This window comes from Mustelus asterias, unplaced genomic scaffold, assembly GCF_964213995.1.
Source record: "Mustelus asterias unplaced genomic scaffold, sMusAst1.hap1.1 HAP1_SCAFFOLD_312, whole genome shotgun sequence".
Lineage (NCBI taxonomy): Eukaryota > Metazoa > Chordata > Chondrichthyes > Carcharhiniformes > Triakidae > Mustelus > Mustelus asterias.
The window spans coordinates 519,819-538,452 of record NW_027590276.1 but is presented as its reverse complement, the minus strand read 5'-3'; the positions used below and the strand labels follow the sequence as shown (position 1 = coordinate 538,452).

The 18,634-nt window shown below is 51.1% G+C and overlaps 1 protein-coding gene across 1 annotated transcript in view; it reads right to left on the bottom strand.

Annotated features, from left to right (window-relative positions):
• Positions 1 to 6,601: 6,601 nt before the first annotated feature.
• Positions 6,602 to 18,634, bottom strand: part of LOC144486341 (homeodomain-interacting protein kinase 3-like) — a gene marked incomplete at its 3' end in the record, with an annotated part of 193,684 nt that continues 181,651 nt past the window's right edge. The window contains exons 5-7 of the mRNA XM_078204365.1: positions 9,543 to 9,662; positions 8,721 to 8,807; positions 6,602 to 6,799 (exon numbers count right to left, since the gene is read on the bottom strand). Coding sequence (XP_078060491.1) covers positions 6,602 to 6,799; positions 8,721 to 8,807; positions 9,543 to 9,662 — 405 coding nt within the window. The remainder of the gene's footprint in view (positions 6,800 to 8,720; positions 8,808 to 9,542; positions 9,663 to 18,634) is intronic.

Genomic DNA, 18,634 nt, shown 5'->3' with positions numbered 1-18,634 from the left:
AGGGGAGGAGTGGGACAGGGAGGGGAGGAGTGGGACAGGGAGGGGAGGAGGGGGACAGGGAGGGGAGGAGGGGGACAGGGAGGGGAGGAGGGGGACAGGGAGGGGAGGAGGGGGACAGTGTGGGGAGGAGGGGGACAGGGAGGGGAGGAGTGGGACAGGGAGGGGAGGAGTGGGACAGGGAGGGGAGGAGTGGGACAGGGAGGGGAGGAGGGGGACAGGGAGGGGAGGAGGGGGACAGGGAGGGGAGGAGGGGGACAGGGAGGGGAGGTGGTTGACAGGGAGGGGAGGAGGGGGACAGGGAGGGGAGGAGGGGGACAGGGAGGGGAGGAGGGGGACAGGGAGGGGAGGTGGGGGACAGGGAGGGGAGGAGGGGGACAGGGAGGGGAGGAGGGGGACAGGGAGGGGAGGAGGGGGACAGGGAGGGGAGGAGGGGGACAGGGAGGGGAGGAGGGGGACAGGGAGGGGAGGAGGGGGACAGGGAGGGGAGGAGGGGGACAGGGAGGGGAGGAGGGGGACAGGGAGGGGAGTAGGGGGACAGGGAGGGGAGGAGGGGGACAGGGAGGGGAGGAGTGGGGCAGGGAGGGGAGGAGTCGTGCAGGGAGGGGAGGAGTGGGGCAGGGAGGGGAGGAGTGGGGCAGGGAGGGGAGGAGTGGGGCAGGGAGGGGAGGAGTGGGGCAGGGAGGGGAGGAGTGGGGCAGGGAGGGGAGGAGTGGGGCAGGGAGGGGAGGAGTGCGGCAGGGAGGGGAGGAGTGGGGCAGGGAGGGGAGGAGTGGGGCAGGGAGGGGAGGAGTGGGGCAGGGAGGGGAGGAGTGGGGCAGGGAGGGGAGGAGTGGGGCAGGGAGGGGAGGAGTGGGGCAGGGAGGGGAGGAGTGGGGCAGGGAGGGGAGGAGTGGGGCAGGGAGGGGAGGAGTGGGGCAGGGAGGGGAGGAGTGGGGCAGGGAGGGGAGGAGTGGGGCAGGGAGGGGAGGAGTGGGACAGGGAGGGGAGGAGTGGGACAGGGAGGGGAGGAGTGGGACAGGGAGGGGAGGAGTGGGACAGGGAGGGGAGGAGTGGGACAGGGAGGGGGAGGGGAGGAGTGGGACAGGGAGGGGGAGGGGAGGAGTGGGACAGGGAGGGGGAGGGGAGGAGTGGGACAGGGAGGGGGAGGGGAGGAGTGGGACAGGGAGGGGGAGGGGAGGAGTGGGACAGGGAGGGGGAGGGGGAGGGGAGGAGTGGGACAGGGAGGGGGAGAGGAGGAGTGGGACAGGGAGGGGGAGGGAGGGGGGGGAGGGGAGGAGTGGGACAGGGAGGGGAGGAGTGGGGCAGGGAGGGGAGGAGTGGGGCAGGGAGGGGAGGAGTGGGACAGGGAGGGGAGGAGTGGGACAGGGAGGGGAGGAGTGGGACAGGGAGGGGAGGAGTGGGACAGGGAGGGGAGGAGGGGGACAGGGAGGGGAGGAGGGGGACAGGGAGGGGAGGAGGGGGACAGGGAGGGGAGGAGGGGGACAGGGAGGGGAGGAGGGGGACAGGGAGGGGAGGAGGGGGACAGGGAGGGGAGGAGGGGGACAGGGAGGGGAGGAGGGGGACAGGGAGGGGAGGAGGGGGACAGGGAGGGGAGGAGGGGGACAGGGGGGGAGGAGGGGGACAGGGTGGGGAGGAGGGGGACAGGGAGGGGAGGAGTGGGACAGGGAGGGGAGGAGTGGGACAGGGAGGGGAGGAGTGGGACAGGGAGGGGAGGAGGGGGACAGGGAGGGGAGGAGGGGGACAGGGAGGGGAGGTGGTTGACAGGGAGGGGAGGAGGGGGACAGGGAGGGGAGGAGGGGGACAGGGAGGGTAGGAGGGGGACAGGGAGGGGAGGAGGGGGACAGGGAGGGGAGGAGGGGGACAGGGAGGGGAGGAGGGGGACAGGGAGGGGAGGAGGGGGACAGGGAGGGGAGGAGTGGGGCAGGGAGGGGAGGAGTGGGGCAGGGAGGGGAGGAGTGGGGCAGGGAGGGGAGGAGTGGGGCAGGGAGGGGAGGAGTGGGGCAGGGAGGGGAGGAGTGGGGCAGGGAGGGGAGGAGTGGGGCAGGGAGGGGAGGAGTGGGGCAGGGAGGGGAGGAGTGGGGCAGGGAGGGGAGGAGTGGGGCAGGGAGGGGAGGAGTGGGGCAGGGAGGGGAGGAGTGGGGCAGGGAGGGGAGGAGTGGGGCAGGGAGGGGAGGAGTGGGGCAGGGAGGGGAGGAGTGGGGCAGGGAGGGGAGGAGTGGGGCAGGGAGGGGAGGAGTGGGGCAGGGAGGGGAGGAGTGGGGCAGGGAGGGGAGGAGTGGGGCAGGGAGGGGAGGAGTGGGGCAGGGAGGGGAGGAGTGGGGCAGGGAGGGGAGGAGTGGGGCAGGGAGGGGAGGAGTGGGACAGGGAGGGGGAGGGGAGGAGTGGGACAGGGAGGGGGAGGGGAGGAGTGGGACAGGGAGGGGAGGAGTGGGGCAAGGAGGGGAGGAGTGGGGCAGGGAGGGGAGGAGTGGGGCAGGGAGGGGAGGAGGGGGACAGGGAGGGGAGGAGGGGGACAGGGAGGGGAGGAGGGGGACAGGGAGGGGAGGAGGGGGACAGGGAGGGGAGGAGGGGGACAGGGAGGGGAGGAGGGGGACAGGGAGGGGAGGAGGGGGACAGGGAGGGGAGGAGGGGGACAGGGAGGGGAGGAGGGGGACAGGGAGGGGAGGAGGGGGACAGGGAGGGGAGGAGGGGGACAGGGAGGGGAGGAGGGGGACAGGGAGGGGAGGAGTGGGGCAGGGAGGGGAGGAGTGGGGCAGGGAGGGGAGGAGTGGGGCAGGGAGGGGAGGAGTGGGGCAGGGAGGGGAGGAGTGGGGCAGGGAGGGGAGGAGTGGGGCAGGGAGGGGAGGAGTGGGGCAGGGAGGGGAGGAGTGGGGCAGGGAGGGGAGGAGTGGGGCAGGGAGGGGAGGAGTGGGGCAGGGAGGGGAGGAGTGGGGCAGGGAGGGGAGGAGTGGGGCAGGGAGGGGAGGAGTGGGGCAGGGAGGGGAGGAGTGGGGCAGGGAGGGGAGGAGTGGGGCAGGGAGGGGAGGAGTGGGGCAGGGAGGGGAGGAGTGGGGCAGGGAGGGGAGGAGTGGGGCAGGGAGGGGAGGAGTGGGGCAGGGAGGGGAGGAGTGGGGCAGGGAGGGGAGGAGTGGGGCAGGGAGGGGAGGAGTGGGGCAGGGAGGGGAGGAGTGGGGCAGGGAGGGGAGGAGTGGGGCAGGGAGGGGAGGAGTGGGGCAGGGAGGGGAGGAGTGGGGCAGGGAGGGGAGGAGTGGGACAGGGAGGGGAGGAGTGGGACAGGGAGGGGAGGAGTGGGACAGGGAGGGGAGGAGTGGGACAGGGAGGGGAGGAGTGGGACAGGGAGGGGGAGGGGAGGAGTGGGACAGGGAGGGGGAGGGGAGGAGTGGGACAGGGAGGGGGAGGGGAGGAGTGGGACAGGGAGGGGGAGGGGGAGGGGAGGAGTGGGACAGGGAGAGGGAGGGGAGGAGTGGGACAGGGAGGGGGAGGGGGAGGGGAGGAGTGGGACAGGGAGGGGGAGGGGAGGAGTGGGACAGGGAGGGGGAGGGAGGGAGGGGGAGGGGAGGAGTGGGACAGGGAGGGGAGGAGTGGGGCAGGGAGGGGAGGAGTGGGGCAGGGAGGGGAGGAGTGGGGCAGGGAGGGGAGGAGTGGGACAGGGAGGGGAGGAGTGGGGCAGGGAGCGAGGAGTGGGGCAGGGAGGGGAGGAGTGGGGCAGGGAGGGGAGGAGTGGGGCAGGGAGGGGAGGAGTGGGGCAGGGAGGGGAGGAGTGGGGCAGGGAGGGGAGGAGTGGGACAGGGAGGGGAGGAGTGGGACAGGGAGGGGAGGAGTGGGACAGGGAGGGGAGGAGTGGGACAGGGAGGGGAGGAGTGGGACAGGGAGGGGAGGAGTGGGACAGGGAGGGGATGAGTGGGACAGGGAGGGGAGGAGTGGGAAAGCATAGAACTATAGGAATATACAGTGCAGAGAGGCCATTCAGCCCATGTATCTGTACCAGCCCATAGAAGAGAAACTATCCTTTCATTTTTACCCCGCTTCCCAACACCTGATCTGTAGCCTGGCAGATGACAGCATTTCAGATGCAGATCCAGGTAACTTTTAAATGAGTTGAGCGTTTCAATCACAACCACCAAATGAGGCACCATCCTCTGGGTGAAAGGTTCTTCCTCATGTCCCTTGTAACCCTTCTACTAATCACTTTAATTCTATGCCCCCTGGTAATTAACCCCTTGGCTAGGGGGAAACAAGCCTTTCCTGTCTGTGCTGTCGAAGCCCCTCATCATTTTCTCCTCAATTTGGTCACCCCTCAGCCTCCTCTGTTCTAAAGAAAACAACCCCAGCCTATCTGATCTCTCATCGTGGCTGCAATTTCCAAGCCCTGGAAACATTCTTCCAAATATCCTCTGTCCTTCCTGTGATGTGGTGGCCAGAACTGTACACCAAATTCCAGCTGTGGTCTAACCAGTGTTTTATATAGTTCATTGCACATCATTGTACGTAGGGGTGGAGTGGGATAGGGAGGGGAGAGGGAGTAAGGAGACGTGCAGGAGATGACGTGGATGAGAGAGTGCAGGGCAGGGAGAGGAAGGGTGGAAAAAAAGGGAGGAGGATTAATTTGTTAAATTTATCAAACATGGTATTGCGTCCCTCAGAAACACCTTAAGGTGCTTTGCATGCAATAAAGTAATCTGAACTGCAGTATTATATGAGTGAACACAACAGTCCTTTTACAATAAAAACAGAAAATATTGGAAAAACTCAACAGGTCTTGCAGTATCTGTGGAGAAAGAAACCTAGTTAATGATTTGAATCCAATAAAGAAGAGTATTGGACTCAAAATGTTGGATGGAGTTTTCCCAAAAAGTTTCTAGGTGTCAGAAGAGTGTGAAAATGGGAATCCTCCATGCCAGTCCTTCGGGCGAGCTCAGCACTGCAATATTCCGGCACTCTGTCACTTTCCTTGACAGCTGGGAGCTTTGCTGGTGGGTTGGGGGTGGGTGGGCTGGGGCAGGGGGGATCCTCCAGACACGAATCAGATTTTTGGCCTCGCATGCTAACTCCCCAGCTCATCACGCTGATCGACCGACATGGCGCGCCAGTAAGATTGCGCCGGTTAACTCTGTTTCGCTCTTCGCAGATGCTGCCGCACTTGCAGAATTTTTGCAACCTTTTCTGTTTTATTTCAGAATTCCAGCATCCGCAGTGTTTTATCTGTCCCCCTTTTTGCAGTGTGAGATTTTACAAAAAGTAACAAAATGAATAATGAGTCAATCTGTTACTGATGGTGAGTGAAGGAGCACTGAAATATCAGCCTCGATGTGGGACTTTCAGTCAGGGGGCCAGAACGGTGTTGGGGAGGGTAATAACAGGTAGCCTTTTCTGATCCTAATGCCAGAGCTTGGTTTAAATTAAATTGCTGCACAACATCCAACTCTAGTTCCAAGTCAGCAGACATGATTATGTTTGGAGGGGGTCTCAGCTGAGGACCACATGAACAGTTCCCGGCATGTTAGTGGGAGGAAGGAGCTTTACCATCAGGGGTGTTTCTGTGGTGGGATGGGGGTAGAGAGGAGAAGGTTGTAACTGCACAGGTCTTGTGGGGTCTCTTGGTCCACAAGACATTCATGCAGATGGATATTCCTAAGACTTAACGTCCGGAATTCTCCAGCAGTTCACGCTGGCGGGATTCTCCAGTCCCGCCGGCAGCATGCCCCTGCCGATGGGTTTCCTGCCGACGTGGGGTGACGTCAATGGGAATTCCCATCAACAGCGGCAGGACCAGAGAATCCCACTGCCAGCAAACAACCCGCCAGCTCCCGATGGCGGGAAACACTCGGCTGGGAGACTGGAGAATCTCGCCCAACATGACCTCTTCTGACCCCTCCAGGATGCCAGCAACAAGATTCAAACGCTAAAATGTTGGCACATTCCATGTATAATGTGTTTAATATCCAGGTAAGAGTAGCTCATTTGAATGGCACCCCATCCATCATCTCAAACATTCACTCCTTCCACCACCAACGACACACAGTGGCAGCAGTGTGCACCATCTACGAGATGCACTGTAACAACTTGTCAAGGCTCTTTCGACAGCATCTTCTAAACCTGTCACTTTTACCACCCAAACGGACAAGGGCAACAGATGCATGGGATCACCTACTATTCACTTGCAAGCTACACAAAACCCTGATTTGGGGGAATACATCCTTCACATTCGATGGGTCAAAATCTTCAAACTCCCCCTCTATCTATACCAATGGATTGCAGCAGTTCAAGGTGGCGGCTCAACACCACCTTCCTAAGGGCAATTAGGGATAGACAAGAACTGGCGATGTCCCATCTCAGAAAAAAATAATAAAAGCTCACACTGGCATAGATGTACGAGCCAAATAACTCGCCTGCATAACATCATAGTTCTTCAAAAGCATTTCCTCAGGCATGTTGACATGCCCTAGCAACAGTAAGGTGCTATTTTAAAGTAAATCATTAGCCCATCAACTGAATGTAAAGGGTCTGTGACAAATGATTCAAGGACTGAATGGCTAAGATATTCCTGCAGGGCACGTTTTATCCATCCAAGGGGAGGAGCATAGGCAAAGCACGTATTTACAGCGAGGACGTACTGGTTACTGTGCGGAAAGTCCAGCAAGTGCTGCATGGTTACAAAGGGGTGGTTCATCGTCTCCACCGGAGTGATCCTCTTCTCTGCGTCAATCAGCAACATCTTCTTCAACAGGCTGACAAATTCCATGCGATCTGCCTTCTCTGCCAGTAGGTCATTTCCCTCCAAATCCATCACCATGTTCACCTGAGACAAGAGAACAATTGCAATTTAGCAGCAGGATGGGACAGGGCAGGGTAATCTCACTCTCATCACTTCACTGAAAATTAATTCCCAACCCGCTATTTCTTTGAGCATATAGAAGGGCTTACAGGCAGCACGGTGGTTAGCACTGCTGCCTCACAATGCTGGGGACGTCCCCTCATGTTACCTTGTTTTATTTATTTTCCAATCATCTTAAATTTCAGCCTCGGGTCACTGTGTGGGGTTTGCATGTTCTCCCTGTCTCTGCGTGGGTTTCCTCCGGGTGCTCCGTTTCCTCCCACAGTCCAAAGACGTGCTGGGTTAGGCTGACTGGCCAGGCTAAATTCCCATTTAGTGTCAGGGGGACTAGCAAGGTAAATACGGGGATAGGGCCTGGGTGGGTGTGTTGTCAGTGCAGGCTCGATGGGCCGAATGGATTCCTTCTGCACTGTAGGGATTCTATGACTCTTCATCTGTCAGCAATATCTCAGTTCTTAGCAGAGAGCTGATAGGTGATTCCCTCCTTTTAGCTGTGACACTGTGGAGTTGTACTAGGAGCTTTATGATTGAGCACAGAAGCAGGTCATTTGGCTTAATTAGCCCATGCCAGTGTTTATTCTCTGCGTGGGCCTCCCTACTTCATCCGACCCAATTTACATATCTATTTTCTTCCCCCTCCTGTATTTATCGAGCTTCACCTTAAAGCACCTACGCTGTTCGTCTCTACTACACACGTCGACACATATACACAAAAGATTTAGGAGAATGGTTCCAGGGGTGAGGGACTTCAGTTACGTGGACAGACTGGAGAAAATGGGGTTGTATTCAAAATCATGTGGGGTCCAGACAGAATAGATACAGAGAAATTGTTCCCATTGATGGAAGGGTCAAGAACCAGAGGACACCAATTTAAGATGATTGGAAAATAAATAAAACAAGGTAACATGAGGGGAAGTCCTTTTAATGCAGCGGGTGGCTCGGATCCGGAATGCGCTGCTAGAAAGGTTGATGGAGGCAGATTCAATCATGGCTTTCAGGGAGAAATTGGATAAACAACTGCATGGCTACTGGAAAAGGTTGGGGGGAGTGGACTAAATAAATTGCTCTGGCAGAGAGTCAGCACGGACTCAATGGATCAAATGGCCTCTTTCGGAGCTGCAACCATTCTACGCAAAGTTTAATGAAGTTACTGTGAAAATCCTCCAGTCGCCACACTCTGGTGCCTGTTCGGGTACACTGAGGGAGAATTTAGCATGGCCAATGCACCTAACCAGCAAATCTTTCGGATTGTGGGAGGAAAACGGAGCACCCGGAGAAAACTCTTGCAGACAAAGGGAGAACGTGCAAACTCCTTGCCTCACAGCACCACAGACCAGGGTTCGATTCCTGACTTGGGTCACTGTCTGTGCGGAATCTGCACATTCTCCCAATGTCTGCGTGGATGCCTGTGAGACCTATTCCTGCTCCTTTTTCTGGCGTTCTGATGTGACAAACAGCTTGGTCACAGAGATAGATTGTAAGGAGTGTCTTCAAGGAGGTGAGAAGTAGAGAGGCAGCGAGCTTTAGGGAGGGAACTCCACAGCATGGTGTATAGGCAGCTAAAGGCATGACCACCAGTGGGAGGATGATGGAAATCAGAAGTGCACATGTTTTTCATAAAATAAATGTGAACTCTCATGTACAATGATTTTGTAAAGTACACTATTGTGCCTTTTTTTGAGAATTAAAAACACGAATCTTGTGATCATAGGTAGCCCCAGAACACTTTCAAATAGACGGATGTTGCGAGTGCAGTCTCTCCCCTAGCATTTATCCTGAGGAGGAATGCCCTCAATGATCCGCCTCTCTGTCCCTAACACAGCAGGTTTCCTGCAGGAGGCCTCACTCTCAGCACGATAACTAATTCTGGACTGCTTTTACTTACATGCGCTATATCATCCAAACAACCAAAGATATACTTTCTGGCTTCTTTAGACTTCATCCCTGTTTCTGCCTCATGCTCTTCCGGAGTCTAGAGCAAAAACGGAGGATTGAAAAATAAAATTAACAAATAAAGAACACGAGAGGACGAAAATCCCCACAAATTCACAGCTGACTTTCATTTAGCAGCCCTGGTTAGTCAATTCAAGTTTTTTATGCCAGCAGTTGATTAGTTACAAAATGCAGAGCTCTCCTTAATAACGTGGACTTAGTCCAGTGCTTTCCATTTCTCAGTGATAACCACAAACCTCCTAACATCAGCTCTCTGCAAGCGTATGCTTACATCTTTAGATGCCAAGGGGCAGGAGTTGCATCGGGGAGAAACGCACAACTAAAAATACCTCAGGAACAGTAAATTCCATGTCAGTAAACCAGAACCAGACAGGCTCAATCATGATTCAATCTTGGGTCGATAGGAGTGGAAGCTAAAAGGATGTTTCCCCTTATGGGCGAGACTAGACCTCGGGGGACACAGGTTAAAAATAAGGGGTCTCCCATTTAAGACCGAGGTGAGGAGAAACTTTTTCTCTCAGAAGGTCATGAGTCTCTGGAACTCTGAGGAAGAGTCATTGAATATTTCAAAGGTAGGTTCAGATTGACTCCCCTGTTAGTCAAAAATCTAAGGGGGTAGGCAGGAAAGTGGAGCTGAGGTCACAATCAGGTCAGCCATGATCTTATCAAATGGTAGAGCAAGGTCGAAAGGCAGAATGATCTACTCTTGCTCTTAGTTCATATGCATCGAATTTTGATCTGAGTTCACAATTACCTTCATTTTCCACCCTGAATATGATGTGTCGGTCTCTGTCGAGAAGAACCGTGTTGTTTTTGTCCCCACATTTAATAGATGATCTCCCGGCAACCCTTGTGTTTGTGAAATATAACGTATCTGCAGAATAAAAAAATAAATGAATTACCCCATGTGGTAAACCTAGTGAAATGTGAGCAAAGCATAAATATTGGAAGTCGTGATTCATTCGAACAGTTATTCGTCCAACATTTGCAACACTAATGAAAAACAGTGCAACACTAATGAGCCACGTACTAAACACTCTTCAATAATACTGCTGAGACTGTTACAACTTCACAACCCAAAAGGCTAGGACAGCTGCAGCATCCCAAGGTACCTTATCCTCATTTACCCTATCCTCTTCTCCCAGAGAACATCTCACGGCTGGTACATTAAGGATATTTGCAAATTGCCTGGAAGAGTGCAGCTCCAACAACTCAAGAAGAAGCTTGACAGCATCAGGACAATGCAGCCCGGCATCGTGGCACAGTAGTTAGCACTGCTGCCTCACAGCGCCAGGGACCCGCGTTCAATTCGAGCCTCGGGTGACTCTCTGTGTGGAGTTTGCACCTCCTTCCCGTGTCTGCATGGGTTTCCTCCGGGTGCTCCGGTTTCCTCCCACAGTCCAAAGATGTGCTTTAGGTTGATTGGCCATGTTAATTTCCCCCTAAGTGTCAGGAGGATTAGGAGGGTAAATGCATGGGGTTATGGGGATAGGGCCTGGGTGGGATTGTTGTCGGTGCAGGCTCAATGGGCCGAATGGCCTCCTTCTGCACTGTAGGGTTTCTATGATTGATACAAGAGGAGGCTATTCCACCACCCTAAACATTCATTCCTTTCATCATCACCACATAGTGGCAACAGTGTGTACCATCCACGCACTGCAGAAACTTCCATCAACAGCACCTTCCAAATCTGAGACCTCTCAAGGCAACATCTTGTGGTGCAGTGGCAGTGCCTTTAACTTTGAGCCAGAAGCTGCGGGTTCAAGCCCCACTCTGATTTGATGGCCATACAAAGTATGTTCATAATGTGACCCAACAGTTAATTATCAACCCAACCAAATCCTTCCAATATGCCCTTGGCAGGCACTAAGAGCGGGGAGGTCTCCTGATCAGCCATGACCTGCAGAAGTCGTCAGCAAGCTACTGCAGTACCTTGCCAAGCATAACCATGGACAAACACATGGAAGTCCATGGTCACCAATGCTTTCTTCGAAGATAGTATCTGGAAGGAGAGAGAGAGAGAGAAAAAGAGGGGGAGAGCTCTGTTGGAGGCCTAAAAGGCACCAAAACTGCTGAGTGACAAAAGGCCCTATCTATAAAAAGTCTTGGTTGAATCAGGACCTCCTGACTTTGAAGATCAATCTTCAACAGTAGAACACCGCTGCGAAATTTTAAGATGCTACCCGTGGTCCATTCCATAAAAACCCTTTGTTCCTGATTGGAATCACATTATCCTCTCACTGCGACATATCTCCTGGGCTTCTCTGTTCCTGGTTTGCATGCAGTTTATTAGAAATGAGATTGAACGATTGGAGATTGAAAGTCTGAAGTGGGTTTGGAACTCTATTTGCCTGCTGGGCAAAGGGTTAAACTACTTTGCATCATACATCGATGCCCAGTGGAATTATAGCAGTGCTGATGAAGCAGGCGCAGGATGGGAGAATTTGAACATGTGATGCACAGGTAATAAGACGTTATCTGTCTAGCTGGAACATTTTAAATTTGTGTTGCTATTTTTTGAGTTTGCAGGCTAGTAGGTATGGTCCTAGCCAATCGTGACTTTGCACTGACTGTGCAGACATGAGAGATTTCAATGCAGTTACTTTAAAATGTGATTTACCGTGGGGAAGAAAAATAGCAGTGCTAAGAATCACACCAGCGCAATAACTGCTTGCAATCTTCTGCAATGAGAAAGCATTGATACATGTTGTACTAGATGTATTATCCTCCAAGTTCAGATCAGATTCTTTTGGCTCACACGTGGTTATAGTCTTAATCTGATATCAGGTGCAATGCTGTTTTTAACAGGTACTAATCCCCCACGTAGGGTCTTTATCGCAATGTCTGACCTAATGGAGACCATGCTTTTACTCTAAACTGTGTGCTTCACTAGCAGACGCTGCAAATACAGCTCTACAACCTTTCCCTCAAAGCGCATGTTGCTTTGAAAAGAGCTTGTGGCATTTCGGAGCTGGAACGCTAGAGCTTGCGAACATTCTATGATGGGTACGTGCCAGTGAACAAAACTGGAATTGCAGACAAGAATGAACGAGTGGCACGCTACAGTACAGGCAGGGTTAAAGCAGCTTGACTTCAAGGGATTGGGAAATGAGGTAAGGCCTCCAAGTGTGGCGACACTGCCATCGAACCAAGGGGAGTGGACTTTCATTAGCGACGTTCCACTGGACTAATTTGAAAACGCTGAGTTAAGTGAGTTGGCATTCAGTTGCTGTGCCAAGGAGATTGTGTCATCTCACTTAACACTCCAGCTATGTGCAAAGTCATCATGTTTATACATAGAAATCATAAATTTAGAAATGCATCGAGATCCACTGGTCAGTGCCAAAGTGTTTTGCGACATAAATAGCACAGTTTGCTTAGATATATTTCTTCTTCTTACATAGAATTTTACAACACAAAAAACAAGCCATTTGGCCCAATTGGTTCATGCCGGTGTTTGTGCTCCACACAAGCCTCCTCCCACACTTCTTCATCTAAGCCCCATCACTGTCTCCTTTTATTCCTCATGTGTTAATCCAGTTTCCCCTCAACTAAATCTGCTATTCACTTGAACCACTCCTTCTGGTGACAAGTTCCACATTCTCACCACTCTCTGGATAAAGAAGTTTATCCTGGAATCCTCATCAGACTTATTAATGACTTTCTTAAAATTTCTTCAAGAACTGGAGGGCACAGATTCAAAATAAGTGGCTAAGGAGTAGGAATGATGTGAGGAAAAGGTTTTTCACCCAGAGGGTGGTTGGAACGAACTTCCTGACAGGGTGGTGGGGGCAGGTTTGATCGGGATATTCAAAAGGGAATTGGATTACTATCTGAAATGAAATAACGTGCAAGGTTACGGGGATAAGGCAGAGGAGTGGGAAGAGGTAAAATGCTCTTTCAGAGAGCCAGTGCAGACTTAATGGGCCGAATGGCCTCTTTCTGCACTGTAACGATTCTGTGATTATGGCCTCTAGTTCTGATCTCTCCCATCAGTGGGTGCATCCTGTCTGTGCCTAACCTAGCAAGCTAATTCGTAATCTTGAAGAGCTCTGTCAGTCAGTCTTACAAAAGCAAAATACAAGTTAAACCTAACTTCAGCTTTTCAATTCTGTCTCTCCAGAAATGAACCCCAGTGCTTTGCTTGCTTTTCCAAGTGACATCACAGAGGTTGACACTTTTAGAAATCTGTGTATCTGTACTCCCTCTGTCTCTCTGTTCCTCTACCCCATTTAAACAGCTCTGCCAGTTTATATTTTCTGCTTTATATTTGCAAAACATCAGTGTCCTTATATCGCAATAACCACAGCAGAAAGATGCAGAACCTTGCCTCCTTCATGTCAAGTGAGATGTACTTTATGTGCAAGTTGTTTCCACAGTGAAGTCGGACTGTGGGAGGAAACCGGAACACCCGGAGGAAACCCACGCAGACACGGGAAGAACGTGCGAACTCCACACAGACAGGGATCCAAGCTGGGAATCGGACCCGGGTCCCTGGTGCTGAGAGGCAGCAGTGCTAACCACTGTGCCACCATGCCGTCCACGCTGCCACTATTCCCATTTATTCTGTGGGCTCTAAGTTTGCTGATAAAGATTTCAAGTGGCAGTTTATCAAATTCTTTTTGGACATCCATGTACACAACCTACACCATATCACCCTTGTCAACCCTCTTCAACCCTCTCTGTTAGCTCATCAAAAAGCTGAAGTAAGTTAGTTAAATCCCCCCTTAAGAAATCTGTGCTGGTTTTTCGTAATTAATCCACATTTGTCCAAGTGACTGCTAATTTTGTCCAGAATTATTATTTCTGAAAGCTCTCCCATCACAGAGGTTGAACTGACTAGTCTGTGGTTGCTGGAATTATCCTGACACCCTTTTAACCATAGGCACGTTAAACTAAGGCAGCATCGTCCTGTTCCAGTGGTTTGGGAATCACTACAGAATATATGTTTTTTTCCAAGAAGAGCAGAACATTTTCCCAATGCCCTGGCCAACTTTCATTCCTAAATCAGTAAAACCCATTCCCACTGCCGTTTGTGGGAGTTTGCTGTGGGCAAAATAACTGCTCTGCTTGTCTAAGTAACAAGAGTGCCTACATTTCAATGCATTCCTTTTATTGGACGTGAATTGATTTGGGACGCTATATAGACTCTGGGAATGTTGAAGCTGGGTGCCAAGATGGAGTGGGAGCTGATCACAACTCCAACTCTGTGATACAGAGACAGAGCAGACAGAGCAAGCGAAGTAGGCAGGTAGTGCAGGAATCTCCTGTGGCCATTCCCCTGCCAAACAGATATACCGCTTTGGATACTGTTGAGGGGAATGACCTCTCTAGGGAAAGCAACAGCTGCCACGATTGGTTCTGCTGCAGAGGGGAGGGTTAAAAAAATGTGCCAGTGCAATAGTTATAGGGGATTCAATTGTAAGGGGGATAGACAGGCGTTTCTGTGGCTGCAAACGAGACTCCAGGATGGTATGTTGCCTCCCTGGTGCTCGGGTCAAGGATATCTCGGAGCGGCTGCAGGACATTCTGAAGGGGAGGGCGAACAGCCAGTGGTCGTAGTACACATTGGTACAAACAACATAGGTTAAAAAAAGGGATGAGGTCCTAAAAGCAGAATACAGGGAGCTAGGAAGAAAGTTAAGAAATCGGACCTCAAAGGTAGTGATCTCACAATTACCACCGTTGCCACGTGCTAGTCAGAGTAGAAATGACAGGATATGTCGGATAAATACGTGGCTGAAGAGATGGTGTCAGGGGGAGGGTTTCAGATTCCAGAGGCATTGGGACCGGTTCTGGGGGAGGTGGGACGGGTTACACCTGGGCAGGACTGGGACTGATGTCCTCAGGGAGTGTTTGCTAGAGCGGTTGGGGGGGGGTTTAAACTAAAATGCCAGGGGGATGGGAATCTATATAAGGAGTCAGAGGAGGAGAGAGCAAGGACAAAAACAAAACGTAGAAAAGTGATAGGCAGAGAAACCAAGGACAAAGTTCAAACAGGGTTACAGAGAAAATTACTGGGATCAAGACAAACAATTTTAAAAAGACAAGCTTAAAGGCTCTGTACCTTAATGTGTGGAACATTTGCAATCAAGTGAATGAACTAATCGCGCAGGTAGATATAAACGGGTACGATATAATTGGGATTACGGAGACATGGCCGCAGGGTGACCAGGGGTGGGAATTGAATATCCCAGGGTATTCAATATTTCAGAAGGACAGGCATAAAGGAAAAAGTGGTGGAATGACACTGCTGGTTAAAGAGGAAATTAACACAATAGTGAGAAAGGATATTGGTTCTGACAACGTGGAGTCTGTATGGGTAGAGTTGAGAAACACCAAGGAGCAAAAAACATTAGTGGGTGTCATATATAGACCCCCAAACTGCAGTTGTGATGTTAGGAATGGCATTAAACATGGAATTAGTGATGCATGAGATATGGGAATATCGGTGATCATGGGTGATTTTAATCGGCACACAGATTGGGCAAATCAAGTTAGCCACAATGCCATAGAGGAGGAATTCCTGGAGTGTATATGGGATGGTTTTCTTGACCAATATGTGGAGGAACCAACTAGAGAGCAGACCCCATCTTAGACTGGGAACTGTATAATGAGAAGGGAATCATTGCTAACCTAGCTGTAGGAGACCCTTTGAGGATGAGCGACCATGACATGATAGAATTTTTTATCAAGATAGAGAGTGAAGTAGCTGATTCAGAGACCAGGGTGCTGAATCTTAATAAAGGAAACTATGAGGATATGAGGCGTGAGTTGGCCTTGATAGATTGGGGAGAGTTACAGTGGATAGACAATGGCAAACATCAAGGAATGCATGGGGAACTGCAACAACTGTTTATTCCTGTCGGGCACAAAAGCAAAATGGGTATCCATGGATTACAACGGAAATTAGAGAGAGTATCCGATCTAAGGAAGAAGCATACAGATTGGCCAAGAAAAATAATAGGTCTGAGGATTGGGCGCAGTTTAGAATTCAGCAAAGAAGGATCAAGGGATTGATTAAGGAGGCGAAAATACAGCACAAAAGTAAGCTCGCAGGGAACATAAAGACTGACACTAAGAGTTTCTATAGATATGTGAAGAGAAAGAGGTTGGTAAAGCAAATGTAGGTCCCCTACAGACAGAAATGGGGGAAGGTATAATAGGGGACAAAGAAATGAGCGAGCAACTGACTTTGATTCTGTCTTCACCAAAGAGGACACAAATCAGACGCCAGAAATGTTAGAGAATGCAAGATTTAGTGAGAGGGAAGAACTGAGGGAGATCAATATTAGTAGAGGAATGGTACTAGGAAAGTTGATGGGATTGAAGGCGGATAAATCCCCAGGACCTGATAATCTACATCCCAGAGTACTTAAGGAAGTGGCTCTAGAAATGGTGGATGCATTGGTGGTCATCTTCCAGGATTCTATAGATTCTGCAACAGTCCCTGCAGATTGGAGGGCAGCAAATGTCACTCCAAGATTCAAAAAGGGAGGTAGAGAGAAAACAGGGAATTATAGACCAGTAAGCTTAACATCAGTAGTGGGGAAAATTCTCGAATTCATTATCGAGGACTTTATAGCAGAGCATTTAGAAAGCGGTGGCAGGATCAAATAGAGACAGCATGGATTTATGAAGGGGAAATCATGCTTGGACAAACTTGTTGAAATTCTTTGAAGATGTAACTGGTAGAGCTGACATGGGGAGCCAGTAGATGTGGTATATTTGGACTTTCAGAAAGCATTTGACAAAGTCTTGCACAAGAGATTATCGTGCAAGATTAAAGCGCATGGGACTGGAGGAAGTGTATTTGAGATGGATAGAAAACTGGTTGGCAAAGAAGAAACAAAGAGTAGGAATTAATGGGTGTTTTTCAAATTGGCAGGTAGTATCTAGTGGGGTGCCACAGGGATCGGTGCTGGGACCCCAGCTATTTACAATATACATTAATGATTTGGATGAGGGAACAAAATGTAACATCTCAAAATTTGCAGATGATACCAAATTGGTTGGGAGGGTGAACTGTGACGAGGATGCAGAGATCCTTCAGAATGATCTAGACATGTTGGGTGAGTGGACTAATAAATGGCAGATGCAATATAATTTGGATAAGTGTGAGGCTATTCACTTTGGAAGCAAAAACAAGGTGGCAGGTTACTACCTGAATGGCTGTAAATTGGGAGAGGGGAGTGTACAGAGGGACCTGGGTGTTCTTGTGCACCAGTCACTGAAGGTAAGCATGCAGGTGCAGCAGGCGGTAAAGAAGGCAAATGGCATGTTGGCTTTCATTATGAGAGGTTTCGAGTACAAGAGCAGGGATGTGTTGTTGCAACTATACAGGGCCTTGGTGAGGTCACACCTAGAGTATTGTGTGCAGTTTTGGTCTCCTTTTCTGAGGAAGGATGTTCTTGCTCTCGAGGGAGGGCAGCAAAGGTTTACCAGGCTGATTCCGGGACTGATGTATGAGGAGAGATTGACTAGGTTAGGACTGTTTTCACTGGAGTTCAGATGAAAGAGGGGGGATCTCATAGAGACTTATAAAATTCTAACAGATCTAGACGGGATAGCTGCAGGGAGGATGTTCCCGTTGGTGGGGGAGTCCAGAACCAGGGGTCACAGTCTGAGGATTCAGGGTAGGCCATTTAGGATGGAGGTGAGGAGACATTTCTTCACCCAAAGAGTGGTGAGCCTGTGGAATTCATTACCACAGGATGTAGTTGATGCCAAAACATTGAATGCATTCAAGAGGCGGCTGGATATAGCACTTGGGGCAAATGGAATCAGAGGTTATGGGGAAAAAGCAGGATTGGGCTATTGACTTGGATGATCAGCCATGATCTTAATGAATGATGGAGCAGGTTCGAAGGGTCAAATGGCCTCCTCCTGCTCCTATCCTCTATGTTACTACATTTCTATACATAAAAATCAATGAATAATAAAGCAAGGCCCAAATCACCGTGTTTCAAAAGCCTGGCTCATCAATTTTTGAAATTGCTTTTATTCCCAAGGTTTCCAGTGTCTCCACAGCCACTGTCAAATAAAAATGTGAATGAAAAAATGATCCCTTTAAAAAATAAAAAAGATTTCCGGGTTCTGGAAACTAATCGAAGTTGAATTATACTCGTCAACTCTGAATCACTTTGAACTAAATCAGGCAGTAATTTCTGTCTTGGCAAGATAATTAGGGACAAAATTAGATTACTTCTGGGGAAGAAGTGGACACTATTTTCAGATACACTACTTTTAAAAATGGTTATAGGCAGAAAATTCAGAAGGAGAAATGCTCGAATGGTTTGATTCAATTATTTCCATTTTCAACCTTTTGTCCCTATCTCACAAGGGGTCACGGGCTCAAGGTGAGAGAGGCGAGGTATAAGTCAGATATCAGAGGGACGTTTTTTACACAGAGAGTGGTGGGGGCCTGGAATGCGCTGCCAAGTAGGGTGGTGGAGGCAGACACACTGGCATCGTTTAAGACTTACCTGGATAGTCACATGAGCAGTCTGGGAATGGAGGGATACAAACAAATGGTCAAGTTGGACCAAGGAGCGGCACAGGCTTGGAGGGCCGAAGGGCCTGTTTCCTGTGCTGTACTGTTCTTTGTTCTACTTTCTTGGAAACTAATGTCAATTTGTCTGGCTCCAGTTTCATTTCCCTGTTCTATTCCACTTCCATTCTTCGCGTGAGATGATGACTCAAGATCCTGCCTGCCAGCCTGCCTGTTGTTTAGTGAACTGTTCAAAAAAAAATCACTACCCCACCCCTAGTACCTCAGCCAATTTTCCTGACTCAACCTTGAAAGATATGCGAGGAAGTTGGTGACTGAGGTGCATTAAGCTTTGT